General features: G+C 43.2%; 3 protein-coding genes across 4 annotated transcripts; 2 read left to right on the top strand and 1 right to left on the bottom strand.

The window, feature by feature from the left end:
• Positions 1 to 4,143: 4,143 nt before the first annotated feature.
• LOC111600999 (pyruvate kinase) lies at positions 4,144 to 6,404 on the top strand. The gene is made up of 2 exons (XM_023317394.2): positions 4,144 to 4,760; positions 4,850 to 6,404. The coding sequence occupies exons 1-2, from the start codon at positions 4,301 to 4,303 to the stop codon at positions 6,310 to 6,312; spliced, it is 1,923 nt and encodes a 640-aa protein (XP_023173162.2). The 5' UTR covers positions 4,144 to 4,300; the 3' UTR covers positions 6,313 to 6,404.
• Positions 6,405 to 6,416: 12 nt separating this feature from the next.
• On the bottom strand, positions 6,417 to 12,369 carry LOC111600997 (alsin homolog). Its single transcript, XM_023317391.2, has 6 exons — positions 12,304 to 12,369; positions 9,491 to 12,111; positions 8,820 to 9,432; positions 7,617 to 8,756; positions 7,044 to 7,195; positions 6,417 to 6,979 (listed from the first exon to the last, which is right to left on the bottom strand). The coding sequence occupies exons 2-6, from the start codon at positions 11,805 to 11,807 to the stop codon at positions 6,750 to 6,752; spliced, it is 4,452 nt and encodes a 1,483-aa protein (XP_023173159.2). The 5' UTR covers positions 11,808 to 12,111; positions 12,304 to 12,369; the 3' UTR covers positions 6,417 to 6,749.
• A 71-nt stretch (positions 12,370 to 12,440) lies between these two features.
• Positions 12,441 to 15,530, top strand: LOC111600998 (interaptin). Of its 2 annotated transcripts, none has more exons than XM_023317393.2 (4): positions 12,441 to 12,522; positions 12,578 to 14,632; positions 14,689 to 14,817; positions 14,941 to 15,530. In XM_023317393.2, exons 2-4 carry the CDS (start codon positions 12,593 to 12,595, stop codon positions 15,178 to 15,180), a joined length of 2,409 nt encoding a protein of 802 aa, XP_023173161.2. In that variant the 5' UTR covers positions 12,441 to 12,522; positions 12,578 to 12,592; the 3' UTR covers positions 15,181 to 15,530. The 2 variants fall into 2 exon arrangements, with proteins under 2 accessions (XP_023173161.2, XP_023173160.2); XM_023317392.2 differs by having other exon boundaries at positions 12,446 to 12,526.
• The last annotated feature ends 8,289 nt before the right edge of the window (positions 15,531 to 23,819 follow it).

Genomic DNA, 23,819 nt, shown 5'->3' with positions numbered 1-23,819 from the left:
TATATCTTTATACAATTACATATGCAACGCCTGGGCGTTCAAAAGAAGAAGACGCAACTGGAAATATTACTAAGTGCATAACTGTGCCTTATATTCTATATAACATTATTTTATATATATGCACATATATTAAATAGCTGTACTTTTTGTGTGTATTTGTTAAATATGTAGCTTACAATTTGATTTTATTTATATCACATTCGTTTTGTACTGAAGTATTTAATATTCGATTTGTTGTTCTTGTCAGTTAGCAACAGCCATAAATCGACGTATTCATATTAATTTGAACTGTTGTGCTTTAGCTGTTCAATTGGCTTATTTTTAGCTCTATATATATTTGATACATATGTTAATCAAATTTTGGAGGCTTGCTGAAGGCAACTATTCCTCTTAAATTGTTAGAAAATATTTATTTTAAAGCTTTGACATTGCTGAATTAAATTAAATAAATAATTTCACTTATTCTAGAGAGAAGATAAATGTAAATAAATATATTTTCTTTTCGTCAGTTATTGTTAAGGGAAACAATCTATAAATAAGTTAAAAGTAGTTAAAGATTTCTAAATTATTGGCAATAAAATATAATAAATATTAAAAAATGCTTTCAAAACTAAATAAAATATAAAAAAATTAAATTTAAAAATTGAAAATAGGAAATTAGAAACCCTTTAAAAATTATAAAAGTTAATTAAGCTGACATGACAAAGGAAAAGACTTAAGTTATTGCAAATGGTACAAATTGTAAGTATTTAAAAAAAAAGAGTTTCATTTATTCTTTCACATGTTGAAGAAGAAATGAAGAGCATCAAAACTAACTAATTTATAACATTTGATGAAAAGTCAATCAAAAATAGCTTACAAATACAAAATAATAAAATACCTACAAAATATCTGAATATTCTAAAATTCCCCATTTATTTATATATTTCGAGTCTTGGCCACTACTTCAGGCAACTTACTACTCTGTGATTAATTGAATGAATCATTTCATTAAATTAGGCATTAAATTATGTGTGCAAGCATCGTTTAAGATGTCGGCCTTGATAACTAATTATTTAGTAATAGAACATCAGACTTATAAAGGAAGGGCTACTCACCAGCTGTACACTCTCTCTCCAGCTCTCTCCAAATTTCTTTCTCTCATTTTTATTATTATTGAAATTCGTTTTTATCTCGTTGAAATAATTCATAGTAAATACGCCTTTTTCCCTTCCCTGCCGTTGTTCAATAAAACGTCAGTAAGCGGAAAAAGACAAATCGACTAGAACTTTATATAAAAATCGTTTCAGATCCATAAAGTATTATAGCATTTAAGTATGTACGTTCTCTATAGCTGGCGCGGCTGCCACATTGCTTTAATTTCGTATTTGAATTGAATTAATTGAATTTGCCATGATTGATTTATGTTCGAGGCCAGGGGAGTCTGGAAAACTGTGCCAAGAGACTGGCGACTGTCTCCGCAAAAAGTCAAATACTCTGATCATCGGCTGTTCCACGCATGCCAAACAGAAGTACAAAAATACATAAATACAAATATACAAAAATACAAAAATAGTTTTATTTTTATAACTGTGTGCTGGTTTGATTTTGTTTTAGTTCTGTTTCTTTGCATTTTTTCTTTTATTTTTTTATGGACTTCCCCCACATACGCAGCATGGCATCTGCCAAAGAGCACACAGCTGTCTTCCCATGCCACACAGATATATGTAACATATATAAATATATATATATATCTCGCTCTCTATATATATAGACATATTCAAGGAAGTTGTAAACTGCGCGCTGTGCCTATTAAATTGTGATTTGTTTCATTAGGCTGGCAATACGAAGACAGTTCTATTCCTTTTGCTCCTCCCACGAGACAAAGGCTGCGGCAAGCTGTGCGAATTGTTGGGAAGTGGGGGATAAACAAAAATGACGACATGCGAAATCAAATGAGAAACGCAAAGTTCGTGAGCAAAATTTTCATCTATACGATAAATAAATAAAGATGAAAAATTATGAAAAACAGGCGGCAGGCAGGCGCTGAGACGAGTGGATTTTTTCATATTTCTTTTTGGACTTTTCGACGTTTTTAACGGAAAATATTTTTAGCCAAAAGGCAGCGCAGAGTTGAGTGAAAATATTGGAAAGCCGAAAATTATATACATATATGTGTGCATATGTGTGTGTGTGTGTGAGTGTGTGTGTCTATGTGTGTCTATATATATGTGCATTTGGAACTTGGCAACAGGCACAACGCCCACTTCCGCAGTTGACTGAAACACTTCCTACCCATATATCCTGATGTATATGCAAAGCACTTCGATTTGTGAAACAACCACAAATAGTTTATAACTTTTTATTAACATTTATAGTTTTTTTTTTAGTTTTTGGAATACTCCTTGATGTGGTCTATTTTGTAGGGTTGATTGAAAAACTATAGCGAACCGATCCGTATACGCTGACGCGTCGCGACACACTGCAACTACGCTCCAAAATTTCGAAAACTCTAAGACAGCCAAATTGTTGAAAAATTCTATTCACAAAACGAAAGAAGAAGCAGAAGCAAAAAAATATTGAAATGCCGACACGAAACGAAACGAACTGTAAGAGAAGGATAGTCAATTTTTGGGAGCGGTGCGAGCGAGAGGCCCAAACGGACAGGCGAGCGAGCGAGCGCGCTGGTGAGCGAGTGGCCCGGAACTCAAGTGCACGAACGATCCACGACGAGCACGGCAATTCATGTTCGATGCTCAGCAGCTGGCCGCCCATGGTCTCACAGCAGTATGGCACACACGCCACCAGCCCCCAGACCTCAGCCCCCAGCCAGCAGCTCTATACATCATCTCCCACCCACACACACTAGTTTCCGCTGCCGCTGCCGCTGCCACCCCGCAGCCGCCTTGAGGCATAGGAATTGTTTCTAAAAACGGACAAAATAGCTTATTGGGGAGGAGTCGCAGGCCCATGCACATGCCCATGCCCTGCCTAGCCATAGTTCCACATCCGATGGCTGCAGTTCACGTCAAAGTTCAAGCGGCCTGCACTCGAGTGTGATTAGGTAGCAAAAGGGAAATGCTGTTGCCGTTGTTTAGACTAGCTCGTGCACTAGCCACACCCAAGACCTGGCCCGTGTCTCTCAAAATAAACAATAAGAGAAGCAGCAGCAGCAACAGCAGCCCAAAAGAACAGATCAGTTGAAAATGGAAAACTAAGAAATGTTCGCCTGGAATATGAATTTTTTATTCTCTAAACATTCTGAATGTTTATGTTAACGGGGCGCTGGGCTGGCGGGATGCTGCTGCTGCCTCAAGTGGCGTGGAAAATGCTTAGTTACTCGTGCTGCCAGCTTCGATATAACTTTCTCTCACATTGTAAACATTTCACTTGACGCGTTGCTAAATTTAACGTTCTCCCTTCACAAAACATACAAATAAATTACGGATATAAACAAATTAAAGCAAGCAATGATAGAAAATTAAGATAAAATACCTGTGCGGTTTCTTTTAAATGCGAGAAATCAAAGAGAATCAATTCTAAATATTTTCACTAAATTTATCTATAATATATATTATATATAGATTCAATATTATTATTTCTAATACAATTTATATGTAGCTGCCTATTTAATTTATTTTTACTCTTGGAAAGCGCATTAAAATCATGTCTTGCTATGCATAATATTTCCATCATCAACAAGAAAGTTATGCCTACGTCTACGACCACCAGTCTTTTGCATTGGTCCACCTATCCCTTTTAGAAACTACTGAATCATAAAAATAATGAATCCCACAATGTAAATTTCAGCAGAAGATTCAACAGCAATGTGCGTCCCTCACTGAATCTCTGCCATCTGAACATTTAGCTCTGCTGTGAAAGTGGTCAAAGTCTTGGTTTGTAGCTCAATCCACATTTGCTCATTGAAATACAGAAGTCATCAGCAAATCTAATCTAATCAATGCAGCCCACTTGGCTGACTAGCCACCTTCCTAATCAACACTTTGATTAACTTATCTCTTTCATCCAAGACTCCCAGTGAGTGATCGATCGATCCTTCAATTGACTAGACTCGAAGGTTGTCTATCAGGTTTAGGTTTAGGTCGCTTCATTAGTTGAAGTTTTCAAATGCAGATTAAATATTTCAACTTTGTTATCCAATGCAATAGGATTATTTTGGTAGCTCTACTTTTTGATATGTGTCGAAGCAAAATTCTCACATATGAACATTAAGCTATATATATGTGAAATTTGTAAATCTTTGTGTTAGCTTTACTTTTCTATTGGATTTATATTGGAAGATAAGCGAAACGTGAGTGAAATGGCTGGAGTATCAAAGAAAGACAGAAATAGCGAGACAGATGGATATAACAACATTTGTAAGAGACTTCATATAGCGACTATCGATGTGGAGAAGGTGCTGAGGGCCAAGGAGCTGTTAGCATCGATGCAGCGCCGGAGGGCTTTTAAGAAACTGTTTGGCTTTGACGATGGTCACAGTGAACAAAATTTAGAGGACATGCAACGGCTGACATCAACGCACAGCATCAGGATGATGTCCATTGCGGGTAACACCGATAGCATGTTCAACGACGAAATTGAAAACTATGAGGAGATGAGCGAGGACACATGCCAGATGCCATTTGACGAGGAACGTTGGGGAAATTTCTTCACTGACTTTGAAATCCTCAGCTTACCGGAGGGCGTCAATCCCAATGGGAACAACCAGTGCATCGAGATGGGCTTCGAAAACTGCGTTGATGATCTGTGCTTATATTTGAGTGAGTGCGATTCTCCAGTCGGAGTGGACTGGGATCATTTCATAATTTAATATTTTTCATCATTGTATTTTACGGCTTTCGGCTTACAGAGTCTGGAGTACGCTGTTTTATGATAGATCTCTTTCGTGGTCCACTGGGCAAGAGTCAGAATCTGATTGTTCAACTGCGCGAAGCAGAGATTGCTGTGTCCAAGGAGTATGGCTTTCCCGTGGCATCCACCATTATTGCCAAGTTGTCGCCGCGTTATCAATACAGCGGATATTTGGATACAGTTCACTTCAACAGCATCAAACTAAAGAAGGGCGAAAAAGTTACCTTGACTACTGATCGCAAATATTCAAGCCATTGTACATCGCGCTTGATTTATGTAAACGCCCGATTTCTGCTGATTGATATTAAGAACTTTGACATCATACTAATTGGCGAGGATATACAGCTGATGGTACGCAGCGTCCGTCAGGAGTCTCTCAAGTGTTGCGTCTGCCGGGAGGGTACACTTACGTCGTATATGCCGGTCCTCTTTCCGCAACGCTGCAGCAAATATCGCGTCTCCTATGAAGAGTTGGAGGACTTCACATTCGCCCGCGAGGTGGGCATCAATGTGGTAGTATCCGACATCGCTGGCACTGTGCAGTACGTGAACGACTTGGAAAAGGTCATGTCATCTCTGCAGTGCGAGAATCTCAGACTCTACGCCCGCGTGGTGATCAACGACATTAAAAGCTGTGATGGTGAAATGAATTGGATCGCACAGCGCTACGACGGCTTCCTGGTGGAGCTATCTGAGCCAGAGAATGCACCAGATATTTTGCAGTTGTGTCCCGATGCCCTGTGCATCTTGCAACTGGCCTATAATGCCAAGAAGCCAATTATATTGGATCCATGGCATATTAGCCAGCAGCGTTTGCGTGTCGATCCAGAGCATTATTATCACATATTCTTCTATCCGGACAAGTATTTGGTGAAGTTCAATCAGTTCAAAGCAGTTTTCTACTTTAATTTCTTGCAAAGTGCCATTTTTGATCAGATCGTGCCGAGGGACCTGTCCAAGATGCCCCTCTGTGACAGCTCTCATACGGGTGCCGATGGCATGGCCCGTGCTGTCGTTGCCGCCTCCATGGAGGCGAGCGCCACAGCCATTATTGTTAGTGGCGTGACCACGCGCATGGTGCAGAAAATTTCGCACTTCAGGCCCAAAACACCCATCCTGTTCGTCAGCCACATGCGCTCCGCTGAGGACTACGTGTCCCTGTATCATAATGTCACCATGCTACCCTTTCGCACGAGCTACTTCATTGGCCATCAGCGCAATATCTTTCGCAAGTTCATCTTTGCCCTGGCCTATCTCGCCTCGCGCAAGATAATCAAAAATGGGGACAAAATCATACTGGTTTATAATTATACTACGGGCACTACGTTTCCCGAAAAGTATTTTATCTATACATTTGATAAAGTGCATTTCGTGGAACATTTGTCCAAGTCCCTGTTTCCACGAGAGGCGGAATGTGATGTTTGTTCGCAAAAGGAAGGTATGTTTATATATACTCACTAAGCAGTAAGAACGTTCTGCTAGCTTGAAAATTAGCATGTTGTTTCACAAGTTCAAACAGACCGAAATAAGTTATTCAAATGTAAATTAAATTGCTATGATAAATGTATTTAATGGGAATGTGTTATCCTTAAACTGTATTCTAATCTGTAGTGTTATCGAAATACACATATACATATACATACATTATACACAGATCGATTCAAAAAGCCCTTCGAGAACTGTACAGTTAAATAACAAGCCTACACCTATGCCTATGAGGACAGTTGCACTTATTCTCTATATACAGGGTATATAACGTTTACATCGATATTTTGTTAACATGTTAGCTATGTGCGTGCACATGTAACAGAGCATAAATTACAAATTATATAGATCGTTGGCATCAAGAGCCATAACAATTGTAACAATATTAATACAGGCGACCAGTTAAATTGAGCTCAAGGCAAGGAGTTTCTCTGCAGCGCTCTCATCGTGATATGCTCGTAGGCTGCCTTCAGGGTCGTATAGCAATAGCCTGCCATTCCATTCATTTCGGCCTGAAAGTTTGGCCCACCCGTCAGATCGTCAAGTAAGGCCAGCTCTGCGCCCAAATGCGGCACAGCGGCTCGCAACATGCCCAGCATGGAGAGCGGTATCATATTATCTGCATTGAGCTGTGCGGCTTTTGCTGCAATATTCAAAGGTTAATGATTTAGTTACCAAGTCAATAGCAGTGGAAATTAAATACTCACTTGCCATGGCGTGCTCATATGCCTCTGACAGTTGCTCCATGCAACGTTGTATCACAGTCAACATATCCTGGGGACTAAATTTCTCCTGCAGCTGCTTCAGTGACTGTACTGCTGCCTCAAAATGCGTGTCCAGCATCACAGCATTGAGGCAACTGCAAATGAAAATAACATACAAATCAGATTAGTTGATATAAACGGGAAAGACTTGTTTTGGCAATTAAAATATGGTCATTAAGACCCGCAATGTCGGCACAATCAGATAGCTGAAACAAGCTGACAAATTATTGTTAAATATTGTGATTATATCTACTGAGAGTTGAAATGAAGTCTATGTGGCTTTATATCGCGACGGTGGCTTAAGAACTTCGAAATTTTTATATTGTTTTGATAAATCTTTTCTCTTAACAAAGAAGCGAATCGCCCTCGCAATTTCGAAACAGTTAAATAATATTAAATTCATGCAAATATCCCATGTTAACAGAAATCACAGAATTGTGAATGAGCCCATCAATTTTAATTGCCATCACATCCAAAGTGTAAACAAAATAAAAGCAATGTTTATAATTTGTTAACCTGTCGTGGCCGAGCAGCTGGACCAGTTCCCCATCGCTCAACTTCTCGGCGTGGTTTAAGTTATGCCTGTACAGCTCATCCTTGCGATTGTATTTGTTGGCATATAGCACGAAAAGCGTTGAGTAAACGCCCTCAGATAGCATCAGTGGGTATAGGAGCGTTATATGGGAAATTACCTCCCGGCTACCATCGAGGTAACAGTAATCCTCCGGTAGGGCAGGGAACATTTTACGCACGAACCGATACATACGCCTAGATATGGATTCCCACTCGCGCATAGCCTGCTTGGCCAGAATGGAAGTGGGCTTCACCTTCCAATAGCCGTAGGAGTAGTGGAAACAATTAGCGATGCGTTCATTTAGTGCATACAGCGGATGATACCGATCCTTGAAGGCTTGCTCTAGATATAAACGAATGCAGCTCACATCCTGCTCGGTAAGTGTGGACGCCATGCCGAAGCTAGGCACCTGCTCCAGCAGTGCGCTGCCCGTGGAGGTCGCCGATGTAATCGAACAGGTGCTGTTGTTAATATGCTTGGATATGTTGTTGTTATTATTGATTTGTAAAACACTGCCAAAGCTAGTGCTCAGATTGCCTGGCTCCTGCTCGCCGTTAAAACTAGGCTCCAGCAGACTCTCGTTCAGACCGAAGCTAACCAAGCTTCTAGTATCTACTGTCGAGTTAGGTCCAATGGAGAGCAAGCTTTCTGAGCGCTGTAGATCATCCTGTTTGCTGCATAGCGTCTCTTGCGAGTGAATGCGGCGTGGCGTTGTGTTGAACAAGTCCAACGAAGTTACAACCTTTCTAGTCAGCGCAGACTGTAACGTCGGTGTGCTATTCATTAAAGGCTGCGTGGCTGGCTTCGGTGGCAGCGGCAGACTGAGTAGAATATTGTTGAAGTAATTGCCCGGCTTTGAACCGTCTCGAGAACGCTGTTTGTTCATATAAATGGCTATGCAGCTCCATATCTGGGCCGTGCTGAGCGTGGTTTTTGCAGGTTTCTTACTGGTGCCACCCAGAATGCCAGAGAAGACGCTGTTACTGCTACTTGAGGTACTGCAATTCGCTAGGTCCGATTCAAAATTGAGGAACAATGCACGCCATTTTCGATTGTGGTCCACTACCATGCGGCCAAGAGAGCTAAGAACCGAAAATAGGAGCGATAAAATAATATATTTATCAAGCTTTAAAAGATATAATTACCTAGGAAATTTTGGGAAACGTCGATTTAGGGCCAGTTCACCAGTTTGTATTCGCACTGTTTCCCAGCTGCCACTGAGTTGACCAAACATTTTATTGCCTATTAACTCATAATTGTCATCGTCGTCCTCGCTGGCACCCAGAGCATTGCCAGCATCGCCGCAGGGCATATAGTATTCGCCGCGACCATTAGGTCCTTGCAGCGTTAGCTCGCCCTCGTAGTAGTAATCATTTTCGAAAACAGCCACGCCGCTTCCAGTGAGATCGTCGGCCGCAAAAGTGCCCTCAAAGTAGTCACCACGATTCGTGATGCAGCTGCCAAGTCCACAGCGTTTGTTATCTGCAAACATGCCCATATATTTGTCGCCGCTGACCAGATCTTCCATAACACCGTATCCGCTGCGCGTGTTGGCAACGTATTCGCCAACATAGATGTAGCGATTATTGCGCATCATGCCGTGACCATGGAAGAGACCTTCGCAGAAGTTGCCCTCATAAATCTCGCTTTCTTGCGCCGCACTGCCATTGAGCTCGTAGATGCCAAATCCATGAAATCGGCCTCCCTTGAAGTTGCCCACGTAGACACCGGTCGAGGGAATCACCATCTTACCGTAGCCTATTAATAAATAACAAGCTGTCTACAGACAGGCATATATTTTTGAAAATGTACTCACCTTCAATAACGCCACGGTGAACTTCGCCGCAATACACACTGCCATCGGGATATTCCAGATAGCAGTTGCCATGCAGGATGCCTTTACGCCAATTGCCACAGGCCTTGACTCTGGAGAACTTTGGATGTTCGCGACTATATTCGTATGCAGTGGAACGTACGTTGGGCACAGGGCTGCCCAAAGGTCGCCCCAAGGCAGCCACAATACTTGACTGCAGTTGGTCAAGCCAAACCTTCCGCGACTCCGTCTTTTTGGTAGTCAAAACAAAGGTCTTCTCGGGCGTCACAATGCGTAAGCCTAGCTCGCTCTCCGCCCACACCCACAGCGCGGTCAATGGATAGGTGTAGAGTGTATTGCTGCCTAACTGGCAGAGAAAGTCGGAGAAGAGTATGAAGCTGTGGCTGGACATGCTGATGCCACTGTTGGCTAGCTTGAGCGGCACCAGGGTGGATGTGAGTATGACACGCCGGTGACGTTGCCTCAGATGAGAAATGCGCGGCGTACACTCCTTGCTGCTCCAGAACTCTTTGGTATTGACGGCCAGTTCCTGGCTAATGCAGCTCATGCGCGCAAACTCTGACCAAGCGACACGATGTTCTTCGTACTCTGGTTGGGTCTTCACGAGCAACTCCATGAACTGCATGAACAACTGATAGATGCCGAACGGTTGCTGGAACAGCCGTGTTAAGTAGCTTTCTTCGCCCAGCTCCGCCAGTGGATTGTGGGTGCTTAATGGAGGTAAGCAAATGGCGGCTACTGCCTCGCCAAACCCATTTACGGAAAGCACATCGCAATAGGCTCGGGTGTAGCTCTCAAACAGCTCGATATACTCGCGATGATAGCAAATATACAACAGATCCGTCGGCTGCACATAGTCCGCACGATAAAAGCCTTCGAGAGAATGCAAGGTGGCTGCCAACAGGCATACAATGCGTTCCCAGTTGAGCAATAGAGGCGCCAGGACAGGAAACTCCCAAATCATCAGTGTTTGCACAGCCTGCCGCTGCTTTAGTAGCAGCTGAAGCTGCGATTCCAGGTGGCTAAGAAAGTAGTGGTATTGCCGCTGGAATTGTCGGCAATTCTGGAGGGTGTAGCTGCCAGCACAGTGCACCAGGCGCAACTGACGTGGCCAGGCAGCGCCCATCTGCAAATGCAGCACTGTTTGCGCATATGTGCTAGACTGAGATTGGGGCAGTGTTTGAATTTGCCCTGCTGCATCCAGCACTAAGGTGCGATAATCGCCACAGGTGGCTTCCAAAGCTGTGTGTTGCTCCGGCGTTAACTGCTCTGCCAAGCATATTTCCATGGGAGAACTCAAATCTTCTCCAAGCTGCTCACGATTGTTGATGCCCCAGTGATAGAGCCGTCCATCCAGAGTGCGTGCCACACTGTGTTGCCTGCCGGCGGCAATGCTGCACACACCCATGCCATCGAGCTTTTCGATACGAGCGACATGGGCTCGGCGTATGTGATCCCCAGTGCCCAGCAATCCACCGTTAGAGGCACCAAATGTAAAAAGCTGAGTATGGAGCAACGCATAACCCTGATGAAGTAGATGTCGCGTATTGGCTTGAAAACTGCGTTCCGAGCTGCCGCTCTGTAATGATTTCAGAGAGCCTTGTTCTTCTTGTGTAGGCTCCTGGAGCTGCAGGACATCGTCGGCTTGTTGATGCGGCGCCATGAGCAGTACGAAGTGCTCATCCCCAGCGGCGAGGTCCAACAGTTGTTTGCCCTCCTCGCAGAGGCGCATGTGACGAGGTTCTTCAGCGTTAAAAACTTCCCCACAGCTGCCCAGCACATATGTTGCTCCTCGAACGCTGACAAAGACCACGCCCTGTTCCGAGCAGCAAACACGACGCATGCAGACGCCCTCATCGTGCAGCTCTAGGGGATCAAAACTAAGCGTTTGCCAGGCGCTCGGTCGATAGCTGCCTGCAATGAGTTGCCTCTGTACACTGCCATTCGCAAGCACAACAAAAAGCTGTCGGCTGCCGCGACAGAAGTCCACGTCAACAACATCCGTCCGCAGCAAGGTCAGCTCCAAAGTGTGCACGCCGTGCATTGCCAGCGGCTCTGCCGAATACAGTGAATGATCCGCCGTCAGTAGCAGCAGCCAATCAGAATCGAATTGGACTCCAGCTATCGAGCCCTCCCCGTTTCCATCTTTGCTTTTGCTGCTGCCCATGCAGCAGAGTCGTAATGCGGGCGAGCGGGTGAGAGGTGGCACGCCCTTCCATTTCAACTGCAATGCATTGCCTTTGTAATAGATGGCAAATGCTTCACCATTACTATTGGCTGCTTCGTTGGAGCTTGACATGCTTCACCTTCTGGTCCTTGTTGTTGCTTTTGTTGTGATTTCGCCGTCCACTTGCAAGTTTTGTAACACGCAATTACAACTACACTAATTAAACTATATTAAAACACATATTAATTGCATTGGGCCCAGCAGCTCAATGCATTCTAAGAGCACATTTTGACTATTTATGCATTGGTACTGAAATGTGAATTGCCAATTATGTTTTCCTCTTTTAAAATTGGCAAATTTTATAAGTTTTATTTGTGATGGTTTTGCGAACCAATGTGACCGTGCTGCATAACGTTAGTAATAATCCCATAAGTTTCTACGAGAAAACATACACTGGTTAGCAAAATTAGGTTCAGGAGCTAGATGTTGAGCACTGTGGGTGGCTTGTAGCTTCATATATTAAATATTGAAGATTATATAGCGGTATATATAGTGATCAACATTAAATATATATTTTTTATAACAGTTGCGCAAATTTAAATGAAAATATCGTTGATATTTGTTTCACCTGCGGCCCTTAGTTGCTGTGATGGTATTTATTTTACCAAGATGTTTTGCCTTTATCGAGAAACGGTAACATTGATCCACCATCAACAGCTGCTGCGCTGGTAAAATTTGTTAAATTGTAGATTTTGTTTACAACGTGGAAAATGTAGTTTTCCGATTTGTGTGCTTAATATTATTAAATCAGGCATAGCTTGAAATATTTTGGCAGCGGATGTGAACAGTTGGTAAATGCTAGTAACCTTTAAGTATACGACCTTGACTATATCTGTTTATAGGTCTCGGCCAACGCAATGGAATCGGACAATTCGGGGGGCGTAATGCAGGCAGATGACTCTGGTCTTTTCAGCTGTAGCAGTGATGCAGATGATGCAACAAATCATTCCACGACATGGCAACCATCTCAGGAGCGGGGAGAGCCGGATGAACCGTCTCAAGAAGCACGAGGTACACTTTTTATGGTGTCGCAGGAGCTGCGTAAGTCGCGCAGTGAAGTGGAACGTCTAAGCAAGTCGGAACGGTGGTATAAACAGGAGTTACAGTCTCAAAAGCATAATCGTCTCGAAACTTTAGAGCGTCTATATGTTCAGGAGCGCAAATATATGCTAGAGAATCAGAGACTGCAACAGGAATCGCAGCGACTCCAAGCAAAATGCGCCGCGTTGGAAAGTTGTGGACTGTCGACAGCTGTTATAACAGCGCCGCTGTCTACAGGAACAGCACAAGGAACTACCGAAAATGTATTTGAATCCTTTGAGGCGCAACAGCAACAGGCAAGACTAATGGATCAGCGACAGCTCACTGAAGTTCTGCGTAAGCAAAAGAAACAACTTCTTGCCGATATGGAGCGTCTGAGTCTTGAGCATGATAGCAAACACCTGGAACTGCAGCGCCAGCTTGCAGGTGTTGAATTGGAAAACAAACACATGACGCGTCAGTGCAAGCAGCTGATCGATGAGCAGCGCGAACTAGCGCACAAGCTGGAACTGAAATCGACTACGCTTCGCAATGTGACAGCTGAGCGAGAGCAATTGCGACAGGTGATTGCGGAGCTCAATGAAACGTTGCAGACACAGGAACAGCTGCTTGCGCTGAAAGAGCGGGAGTTCTTGGACATGAAGCAGCACTATGAACAAAAGCTAAGCAGCGAGTGCACCATTGACGCCATGCACAACTATAGCATGGCATTCCATGGCGCTATCATTGCCAAAACTACTGAAATAGCTAGTCTTAAGCATGCACTGTATGAGCTACAGTCGGAGTTGTTGCTAATGTCAAAGTTAGAAGCACAGAATGAGGAGCAGCAACGGCAGCTCGAGCAATTGAATTTTCAGTTAGAAGCTCAACAATTAGAACAGGCTCTTAAAGACGTTCAACTAAAGGATTTAACGACGGAGAAGGCAGCAATCTCTTGCCAGCTGAAGGAATCGCAGCAAGCACTACAGATAGTAGAGCAGCAGCTTATAGAGCTCCACAAGCAACATGCAGAGACGAGCGCCAAATGTGAGCAAACAAAATGCCAACTCGAAGAGCAGCAGTCACAAAATAATGAGAAACAAGAAATTCTTAATAAACTTCGGAACCAGCTTCAACTTTATGAGGAGCAATGCAATCAGCTTAGTGCCGCTAAGGCCCAAATGGAGGTGAAATTGAATCAGACCCAGAACAAGCAGCTCATATGTGCTGGTACCCAAACGGTAGCTGAAGAGCCTGTGCTAGAGCAGCGCATTGAGACTCTGGAGCAGCAGCTAATAACAGTCACCAAACAGAAGCAACAGACAGTCACGTTGTTGCAGCAACTGCTGCAACAACAGAATGAGAAGATAAGAAATACCAATGAAATGGAGGCCGATTGGAGGCAGATACTCGAAGCGCTGCAGTCAACCCAGCAAATGGAGCAACAAATGGAACTACAGCTGCAGCAGAAATCCGATGAGCTGCTGCAGCTTAATGAACTCTTCGCTCAGCAAAACGAACAGCTGCAGCAATTGCAGTTGTTGAGTCGAGCCCATGAGAACCAAAACAGCAATGAGTTGCAAAAACTCAAGCAAGCACAAGCTGTGGATGCGGCTAATCTGAACCAATTGGAAGCACAGGTGCAGGCGCTGCTTAAAGAGCGTCAGTGCGCTCCAAGAAAACAGCACACCATCCTGCTGCAAGTTCTGGAAATGGAAACGGGTCGTAAGCTGCAGCATGTCAAAAACTGGCCACAGTTGACAAAATTGCTGCGACAGGAGCTACGCGCAGCAAAAGCTGCTGCAGAGTTGCCAATGCTTAAAATGAAGTTAGCTAAAGTTGGAGGCAAATACGAAGAAGCTCTGAAGAGAATCAAAGTAAGTTATGGATATCACAAGGTGCGAACTAATTTTAATTAAACTTATTTCTATAGTTTCTAGAGCAAACACTGGCCTCAGAAAGAGCTCGTTTCGAAGCCTCAGATTTAAGCAAGTCGTCAACAAGCTCCACGCCATTGGAGCCGGCTCATGAGGTTGCGAATCTGATTGACGACTACAAAAAAGTGAGCTTCCGTATATTCGTATAGACATTCAATCAGATTATTCATATGAAGGGCCATCAATAAGAACTTGATAGGAATATATATATAAATATATTATATTAATTAAGCTATAATTTCTTTCAGCTTATTCAGCAAACTGCACAGGAGACGGGCCGTCCGCGAAACAGCTATATATTAGAGCTAATTGAGCGTAGTCAACGTAGTCATCCAAATTTGTGCCAACTAAGCAAGGGCTTGGCCGCTTGCCGTGAGGATATGTTAGATCTCAATAAGCTGCTGACTGGTCTGGAGTCAAGCACGGGACGGCAAGAGACCATGCCATCCTTGATGGAAGAACTGCGCGCCGTGGCCGAAAAGGCTTAAGTCACAAAACATCAGCCATATCCATTTAAGATAGTCATTTAGCATAACTACTAGAAACAATTTAAATTAGCTTCAATTTTTGTCGTATTATTTAAAGTACTTATTTGCGTTCTTAGTTTTTTTTTTTTTGTGTTGTCTTTGCAAAAGCAACTATTTATGTTAATTAATCATCTCATTTTAAATGTGCAATTTTTCGAACATGTCACAAAACATTTATTGAATAGCCCACCTTATTGCTAACAAGGCTAACTAGTCCCACAGTTTTGAGTTCTGTTTACTCCAAATTTGGCTCAAACGGAGAACATATTTTCTGAAACCGTATATTATTCCACATATATTTGTTGATGAAATCTTGTCGAAATATATTGAATATATTACGAGATATATTAATATATTTATCTAACTAAATATATCGAATATAATATATAAATATTTGACATCTTTTTATAACACAGGGTATATTGGCGTTATGTAAATGTGGTTAGTTTTAATTATATTTCTATAAAGAATTGATATTTAATATATTTGTACAGCATTAAGCTCACTATAATATTAGTACTCCAAAGCCTAGGATATGATAATAGAGAAGCATATGTTTATGTCTGGCCCAGTCGATTATTCACATTTCGCTTGCTCACATTTTATGCGGCGGCATCGTTTTATATATGAAAACCTGGTATTGTCAACGCCTGGTCCACGGGTATTGGCATTGGCATTGGCATTGGTAGTGGTTGTGGTTAAGGTTCTGGCCAAGGTACTTGGCCACTTGGGTATTGATAAATGCGTTGAAAAGTAAGCGACCGCCCAGTAGATTTGCACCCAAACGTCGCCCTTCCGTCTTTGTGGCAGGGCACAATCGTTGGCCAAATTCAATTGGCGCAATTTTTCATCGTTCCCAGTGCCTTTAAGGGGAACCGCGGATCCATTTCTGTTGCTGCTGCTGTTGTTGTTGTTGTCTATTGTGCCTGCTGCTGCGCTGGCAATTGTTCTCTGCTGCAGCTCAAGGTTGTTTATTTTGAAAAATCACCAACTGCTGAGAGACGCCCGGCCGAACATCGTGGCCATGTGGCGGCCTGGGATTTAATTCAATGCCTGGACATTTATAAATTGCATTCAATTTATACACAACACGAAAGCGTGATTTTTACATTTTTACAATCTGGTGAATAATAGATCAGCGTCGCATTATTGCCGACCGATCGTTACTGTCCTTTGCCACAGCGGGCACTCGCACTTCTCTGACACCGCGATTGTCGCCTAGCCAATATCATAATTTGTATAATTTACAGAATCGGACTTCTATGCGAATCTCATAGGTTCTAGTATTACTTAAGTTTGATATAGACATATAGAGAAAGACTATTTGGTGTATTATACTCCATTGATATCTACATTATTTCATTATATATCTCTCTCACTTTCTTTGCCTCTCTCACTCTCTGTGTCTCTCTCGTCACGTCAGTTGCTCACCATTCCTCTCTATTCCATTCTCTATCTCTGCCTCTCTCTCGCTCACCATATCGATAATTCTCAATCTCTGTCTCTCACTGTCTTTCTCTCTCTCTCTCTCTCTCTCTGATTTAATTATCTTAATCTTTTCCCTCTTTCCCGCTTTTACTGGCGCTCTCTCTCTCTAGCTCTCGCCATCTTTGTCTCTATATTTCTATCTCAGTCTGCCTCTTTTTCATTCTCTCTCCTTGCCTATCTCTGTTTTTCACACCCTCTCCCTGTATCCTTCGCTCTGTCTGTCTCTCTCTCTCTCTCTCTTACTAGCATCGATGTGTGAGAAAGAAGTGGGGCGACTAAAAGAGAGTAAGTAAAAGACAATTCAAAGTTGGCTTAATCAAGGAGATCAATAAAGGACCAACGTTTCTTTAATGAGGTACTTATAGAAGCGAGTAACTAGGAGGAATTCGTACATGGCTCAATTTCAGTGGTGTCCTTAGTCGTTAAGTGGCACAACATTGTTTGAGAGTGTTTAGGCTTTAATTTCAGCAACATTTTAGCACTAAGATGTCTGCAATCAAACGTATCAATTGCCTCGACGGAGAGTGCTTTTTGCTGTACATGTCCAGGCGGTTGTGGGATCGGTTCAGGTCGCTCATTAAATTGGTTCTGGGCAAACACTGAGGCCATAAACATTTAATTCTCACCAAAGCGATTGATGCGGCCAGCAGTCGAAGGGTCGTCGGTCGTCTGGCTGCAGTTCCAAATTGCAAATGCAACTTGTTAACCTTGAAACTATGCAGACAAACGAACAAACGGACAGACAAACTGACAGACAGATAGCAACGGCAGCAGCCGCAGCAGCAGCAGCAGCAACAGCCCCACAAGACCCCAGCGCAGTATGAGGCATTTAGTCAGACATCGTCGTTGTTGTTCGTCTGCCGATCAGTCGTCTGTCTAGCTGCGGCAGTCCTCCAACTCTTGTGGCTGAAGCTGATGCTGATGTAGCTTCTACCCCAAGCTAGCACAAGTATATATTGAATAATGCGTTTATGGGCAGATGAATGACACTTCATACAGGCGGTTGTCTGTTCTGGCTGCGGGCCTCCTGCTCGCCACCTCCTGCCGCATCCTGCCACCTGCCCAGCTAGCGTCTCCTTCGCTCTGGTGGCCAAATGGCTTGAGCTGCATTTTTCATGCGTAAACTTCGGCCCCAGGCGGCGGGCTGGCAGCGACTGACTATTCGTCATATGTGCCTGGGCCATGTCAGAGCTGTGTTTGAAAGAAATTCGTTTAAATTGTCAATTGTCTGGGATCTGTGCCCCTGAAAACTGGTTTCCAGCCACTCCTAATGAGGCGCATCAAAAGGAAAAAAATATAAAAAAAGAAAAAAAAAACTAAATAAATAAAATAAACGAATCCAAGCCAAAACCCTTTTAGCATTCAGCTGCGACGGTGGCCACGGTGGCTCTGCGCTGGCTGTTGTGCGTTTGCATTTAGCAGGCAAACTACATTAAATTCAACTTACCCACACACACACACAGAGCCAGGATGTGTGTATGTGTGTGAATAAACTGCATCTTTAGTGGCAGATTCTGTGATTCGGTTTGTGACGCTGATGCGGCTTCTTGTGCCGGGTGTTGCAATGTCATTCGTTGCATTTTATGCACTTTTTGCACTTTACGGCTCGAAGGATCGTGAACTTGGCGCTGCCCATAAATAAACTTGTATCTTTAAGATACAAAATAGTCGTAAAAAAATCTGCAAATAACCCCAAACCAAGAGGCACTTGAACTTTTGAGCTTTTAGCTAAACGCGCCCATTAGGCCACAAGAAGGGAACAGAACAGATCAGACTAGGCCGGCAGCAGCAGCTGAGACCATCTTCATTTGGCTTAAACTACTAAGAGATTGAGACCGAGAGAGATAGAGAGAGTGAATAGCACATATAGTATGTGTATGGTTGCAATATTAAATTTTATATTTAGCGCACGTTTTGAGGCTTTTGCATACAATGGTTGGCACCACCAGGCAGCCCGGCAGCTCGACAGGTCGGCAGGCGGCTAGACAACTCGGAAACCTGAATAGAACATCTCTAAAAAAAGATGATTTGGATTAGCAGATGCCACAGAAAATCGTGATTGAAGCTTTAAATAGAACAAGCGATTCAGTGACGCTTGGGACGTAGGCATTTAATTGCAATATCATCGAGACTATTAAAGAATGTTTTAATCTATACCGTTCATTGTGTCCATTAGTAAATAATTACAGATTATAAGCCAACACTTTCTACTTCTGACATAAATTACAATTAACCATTTTCCTAAAGATCTTCTCCCACTCGCTCTCTCACTCCCGCTCTATCTGCCTTTTCCCGCATTTCTCTCAACAACTCAATCAACAAACAAATTGATGAACCTGCATTTCCTAGCTTCAGGCTGTAAACAAAAAACACAAAAGTGAACAAGAAAAACAAACATATTTCAATCTTCTTAACGCTGCTGAAACAATTTGGCCCAATTCAGTACAACGAATACGATTGAAAGCATTTAGAGTTCAACTACACAAGAGGCATCCCAAACTAATGGCATAGAGATAAGTTACGAGCGCCGAGTGGAGAGATGTGAGATGAGTCGGTAGCCATTTCACTGGAGATCATAAAAAATAATTACGTATTCTCTACTTCGTTTACTATTGCGTAATGCTCTATCTTAAATGTTGGGCATCAGACATCTGTGTTAAGCTTTGTGTCTTTAATGATGCTTTCTACTATCTTTAATTAAATTATATATTATATATATATATATACTGTATCTACTGGATCAAGCTGTCAATAGGAACTACAGACCTACCTGACTATGACTTCCAGTAGACGGCTTTGGATTCGTATTTTATTTTCCACACAGTAAGCGTATTTGATATGCAGCTAGGAAGACGGCCAACGCATTTATTCTCGTCACTTTGCTGGGATTATTTAATCAATGGGGCTCGTACATAAAAGGGCATGAGAGCAGCTGAATGATACTCGAACGTACGCTCAACCACTGTGGTGGCAGCAGCAGCGGTAGAACCAGAGGCAGGTACATTGATCTCGCGCCACTAAAAGAAAACCGTTAAGATGCAAAGATACTGCGAGTCAAGAATTCAATGACCCAAACATTTTGGGCCATTGTGTTGATTACGTCAAATGGGGCTGGCGATCTGGGCGGTTGTTTGCTCGTAATGCATTAACATTGCTCAAGATGCCAACTCAATGGCAAATCTCGTTACTTGAAATGCGCTACTCGGCTCATGTCTCTGGCTGCGGCTGTGGCTGTGCATGCAAATGCCGCTGCTGCTGTCGCTGCTGCAGTCGCCGTCGCAGTTGCCGACATCGTATGAGCCCCTGCCGAAGGCGACGCTGCCCTGTCCATGGCCATGCAATTTAGTCAAAGGCCCTAACGGCATTTGAGCCAAATGCGTTTACGCATCCGCTATAAACTTGTATATGCCGGCTTGCCGGTTCTAAGCTTAGGTGTTGGTTGCTTTGCTTGGGTTAGTTGAGTGGCTGGTTAGTTGGCTGGCTGGCTGGCTGGCTGGCTGGCTGGCAGCTCTTGGTCGGTCTGTCGGTCGCCAAAACCAGTTATGCTATAAGCAGGAGCATGCGACAAATGCCGTCCAAGTCAACTGTGACTTCCTTCAGGATGGGATGCGACAGGCACGACACATAGTTAGAGCGACGTCTCTCTGTGGCCGCTCTCTGGTTACTGTTAATTGGACTTACACTGGCACGCCCTGTCCCTGGCCGCCTGTCCCCCTGGCCCCCTTTTCCTGTCGCCCATATGCGTGGCGCACTTAAACGAGGTTAACTGTACTCACTGCCCAGCCAAACGGTCCAATATGCTTGTGCCTTACCTCAAATTTAATTTCAACTTACGTCAGCTGTGCTCCAGCCTGCCTCAGCCTCAGCCTGAGCCTCAGCATTAGCTTCAGCTCCAGCCTCAGCTCGAGGGCTGCGGTCAATGCACGCATTACCAGTTCTGCCCAGCTTATCAACAGCCGATCGCCAGCGCAGCCTTAACTCTATCACGGCTATCGCCATCGCCATCGCCATCACCATCTGCATCTGCATCGGTCTTACCAAGCCCATCAAATCAGCAACGTGACGCTGCCCTTGGGGCCCATAACCGTGTTATGGACATTCCCCGCAACTTATATATAACACGGCCATAACATTTGCACCGCAATAATAGTAGTAATAGGAGCTTGAGTGCGCGCAGACCCATAGCGCTTCATTCATTCAAGGATAATATTACGGTTAATGCTACGGCTAGGCTAAGTAATTTCGTTTGCCAACGTGCCGCAACAACGAACGGCAAATTATTATAAAGGTGCCCAAAAAGCAAAATAAATAAATAAAAATAAAAGAGAAAAGAGAAAATCCAAGACGAAAAGCCCAGACAGAATCGCAGACTACAATTCCTCGGGCTGCTTTGGCGGCTGGAGTTGAGTTGGAGATGAGCTATGTCTTGTGTGAAAATCTAGCATTAGATACTGCATCACAAGCTGACTTTAACTGATTTCAAAGCCAATTACAACAAACAATGGAAACACGTGCGAAATAACAAGGAGCCAACAGGTAATAAAGCAGCTAAAGTCAAGTTTAAGGTGTTCAAAGATCATTCAACTAACCCAAAGTCGGGCCACATCGATAAAAAAATATTGTGGAGGAAGAACCGTTGGCAAATACTTGGGAATGCTTAAAAGCGTATTTTACGAGAGTTGTTATTGCTTTTCAACTGTTGCCATTGCAGGAGTTCCAACTAGACGCTTTCCCCGCAATAATAATGTGTGTTCGGCTTCAACGTCTAAAGCTAAACAAAAACAGAAACTTTTCTAATTAATATATATGGCCTGCTGCCTGAGCTAAGCGGGCTTATTGCCGCTCAGGTTCGGGCAGCATGAAATGCTTTGCCAGTTTTACGCAAACTACAAGAATTTACCTCAGGGAAACAAAAGCTGAAACTCCAGAAAGGCAGATTTTATATGAGAGAGATCGAAAAATTCGAAAATGCTCTACAGTCGAGCCGAGTCTCAAGAAAGGCAAATATTAGATTATCGGATAACAACAACTATATATGGGACCATATTCAAAATTCATAATTGAAATGAGATACTTTAGATGAAAAGCAGAAACCTTGCTTCAAAGATCAATTGCAGCTGCATTGCGCATCTCTGATAGGCTGCTGGTAGACTGGGCTCGCTGCAGAGATCTGTAACAGCATTTGAGGCGAGTCGTGTTGCCCCATTAGGCCATAAAGCGTTACCAAATGCCATTTGCACGTGAATCTTGGCACGCCCTAGGTTAAAGAAATGCATTGATAGGATCACAGCGAATTGGGGCTGCATATTTCTGGGTGAGCTGGACGAATGGATGACTGGCTGGGCGATGAGCGTTGCTGATAATGATGATGGGCATGATGAAATGAAATTGTTGGCTTCGATTTTGGCTAATTGCAGAGTCCATTGAAATGCCTACTTAGGGCTAATTGGTCCCATCGGAAGCGCCGCCGAGACATGTACAAACATTTCACGCTGTGCTGTCATAGATGTTGTAATTGATGCCGCCGCTGTGCCATGTCACAGATGTCAACCAGCCAGGCAGGCAGCCAGCTAGGCGCAGTCAGCGACTGGAATATATCAGACCTTAGACCAGAACCAAGAGACGACTCTGAGTCGTAGTTGTAGTCGAAGTCATAGTCGCAGCTAGGAGCTAGGTAAAAAGGACGGCAAATCTAACAACTTTGATTGACTTGTGATTTGAAGGCGCGCCTAATTGAAGCGAGGCCAGCGCTGGGCGAAGATCGAGAGTCTGAGAGACCAAGAGACTGTAGACACTGACATGCCTTGGAGACTGGACACATGACACTCTGTCGCTCTGTCGCTCTGCCGCTCTGTCGCTCTGTCCTGACCGTGTTGTCGGTAGCTCTAGCAAAATGTTCGTGAGAAATGTCATTAATACGAACGACGTGTTGTGGATGCGGCTCTAGTAACTATTCGAGGACGTACGTCTGTGTCCATCTTCAGGCAGCAGCAATGGGATCTCTCTCCAGCTGTTGTTGCTGTTGCTGCTGCATTGTTGCACTTAATTAATGCGAGGCTGCAAGCCAGAGGTTCACTTCATGCCGCTTCAAACACGCCCTCGGCATTCGTGCGTCAGTGTATGTGAGTGTGTTGCCATATAAGGTCAAGTGATAGGCGTTGGTCGTGTAATGGAATTGCTATAAGGCACTTACACTTAGAGCCTGGCGATAATAGCTTAACATTAACGTTTACCAACTGGCACCCAATCGCAAGCGTTAAGAAATTATGTGAAACATGCCGCATAGGCATCCAATAATATACACCCCATATATATATATATATATATATATATATTTATATCCGATAGCTACGTACATCCCCTGGCCAGCTGAAGGCGTTAATAGGCGCTGCAATGCCAATAATTTGCAATTATACTTAATTGTAATTGTAATTGTTGTATGGCACCACAGCTCGTAATTGAGTGTGTGTGTTGTCTTCTTCTTCTACACTTGTTGCTATTATGTTGTTGTTTTTTAATTTGATCGGGTTTTATTGAGAGTATTTGCTCATCGTGTGTGTGTGTGTGTGTATGTGTGTGTGTGTGTGCCTGCGGGCATTATGTACATAACATTTCGTGTTGGCTTAAACGATCGTTTACTTGGCTAAACAAATGTTTTTCTTGATGTTGCCCATTATTCGGGCCTAATTGCTTATAGAGGCATAAATCTCTCAAATATTTGCCAAGCACAATTGTGTCAGAATATCTATAAATCGCATTACACTTTTCTACTAATTAAAAAGTTGTTTGCCTTCGATATTTGTGCCTCTATTGAGCATGTCTAAGATCAGTTAAATGTGATTAAATTATCTCTCTTAAATTTACGTGTTATTATTTTGCTCGCATTTCAGATATCGCCTGAATATTTAAATGAAAAAGAAACTTTCTGCTCTGTAAATTAGTTATTCTTTTTGAATTCATAGTTAAGGGAAATTAATAATATTTCGTGATACAAACGATATCTAGAATATGCCAACTTTTCACCATTATCGCAGACTAAATGAGAATCGCTTTAGTCAATATGATTAGATCAACGTAAATACATATAAATATGGCCTGTATAAATGGTGAAA

The sequence above is a fragment of the Drosophila hydei genome, unplaced genomic scaffold (genome assembly GCF_003285905.1).
Source record: "Drosophila hydei strain 15085-1641.00,03,60 unplaced genomic scaffold, DhydRS2 tig00000001-arrow-pilon, whole genome shotgun sequence".
NCBI classification, from domain to species: domain Eukaryota; kingdom Metazoa; phylum Arthropoda; class Insecta; order Diptera; family Drosophilidae; genus Drosophila; species Drosophila hydei.
Note: the sequence above shows the minus strand (reverse complement) of the source record. Positions and strands in the feature narration are given on the sequence as shown.

What these genes read in the sequence shown, in the direction of transcription:
- LOC111600999 (XM_023317394.2), top strand. Translation starts at nt 4,301, where the DNA reads ATGGCTGGAGTATCAAAGAAAGACAGAAATAGCGAGACAGATGGATAT. An exon ending in TGATCTGTGCTTATATTTGA is followed by an intron (nt 4,761 to 4,849) that starts GTGAGTGCGATT and finishes TTCGGCTTACAG; the next exon opens with AGTCTGGAGTACGCTGTTTT.
- LOC111600997 (XM_023317391.2), bottom strand. Translation starts at nt 11,807, where the DNA reads ATGTCAAGCTCCAACGAAGCAGCCAATAGTAATGGTGAAGCATTTGCC. An exon ending in CGTTTCCCAAAATTTCCTAG is followed by an intron (nt 8,757 to 8,819) that starts GTAATTATATCT and finishes TTCGGTTCTTAG; the next exon opens with CTCTCTTGGCCGCATGGTAG. An exon ending in ATATGAGCACGCCATGGCAA is followed by an intron (nt 6,980 to 7,043) that starts GTGAGTATTTAA and finishes TGAATATTGCAG; the next exon opens with CAAAAGCCGCACAGCTCAAT.
- LOC111600998 (XM_023317393.2), top strand. Translation starts at nt 12,593, where the DNA reads ATGGAATCGGACAATTCGGGGGGCGTAATGCAGGCAGATGACTCTGGT. An exon ending in AAGCTCTGAAGAGAATCAAA is followed by an intron (nt 14,633 to 14,688) that starts GTAAGTTATGGA and finishes TTATTTCTATAG; the next exon opens with TTTCTAGAGCAAACACTGGC. An exon ending in TGATTGACGACTACAAAAAA is followed by an intron (nt 14,818 to 14,940) that starts GTGAGCTTCCGT and finishes AATTTCTTTCAG; the next exon opens with CTTATTCAGCAAACTGCACA.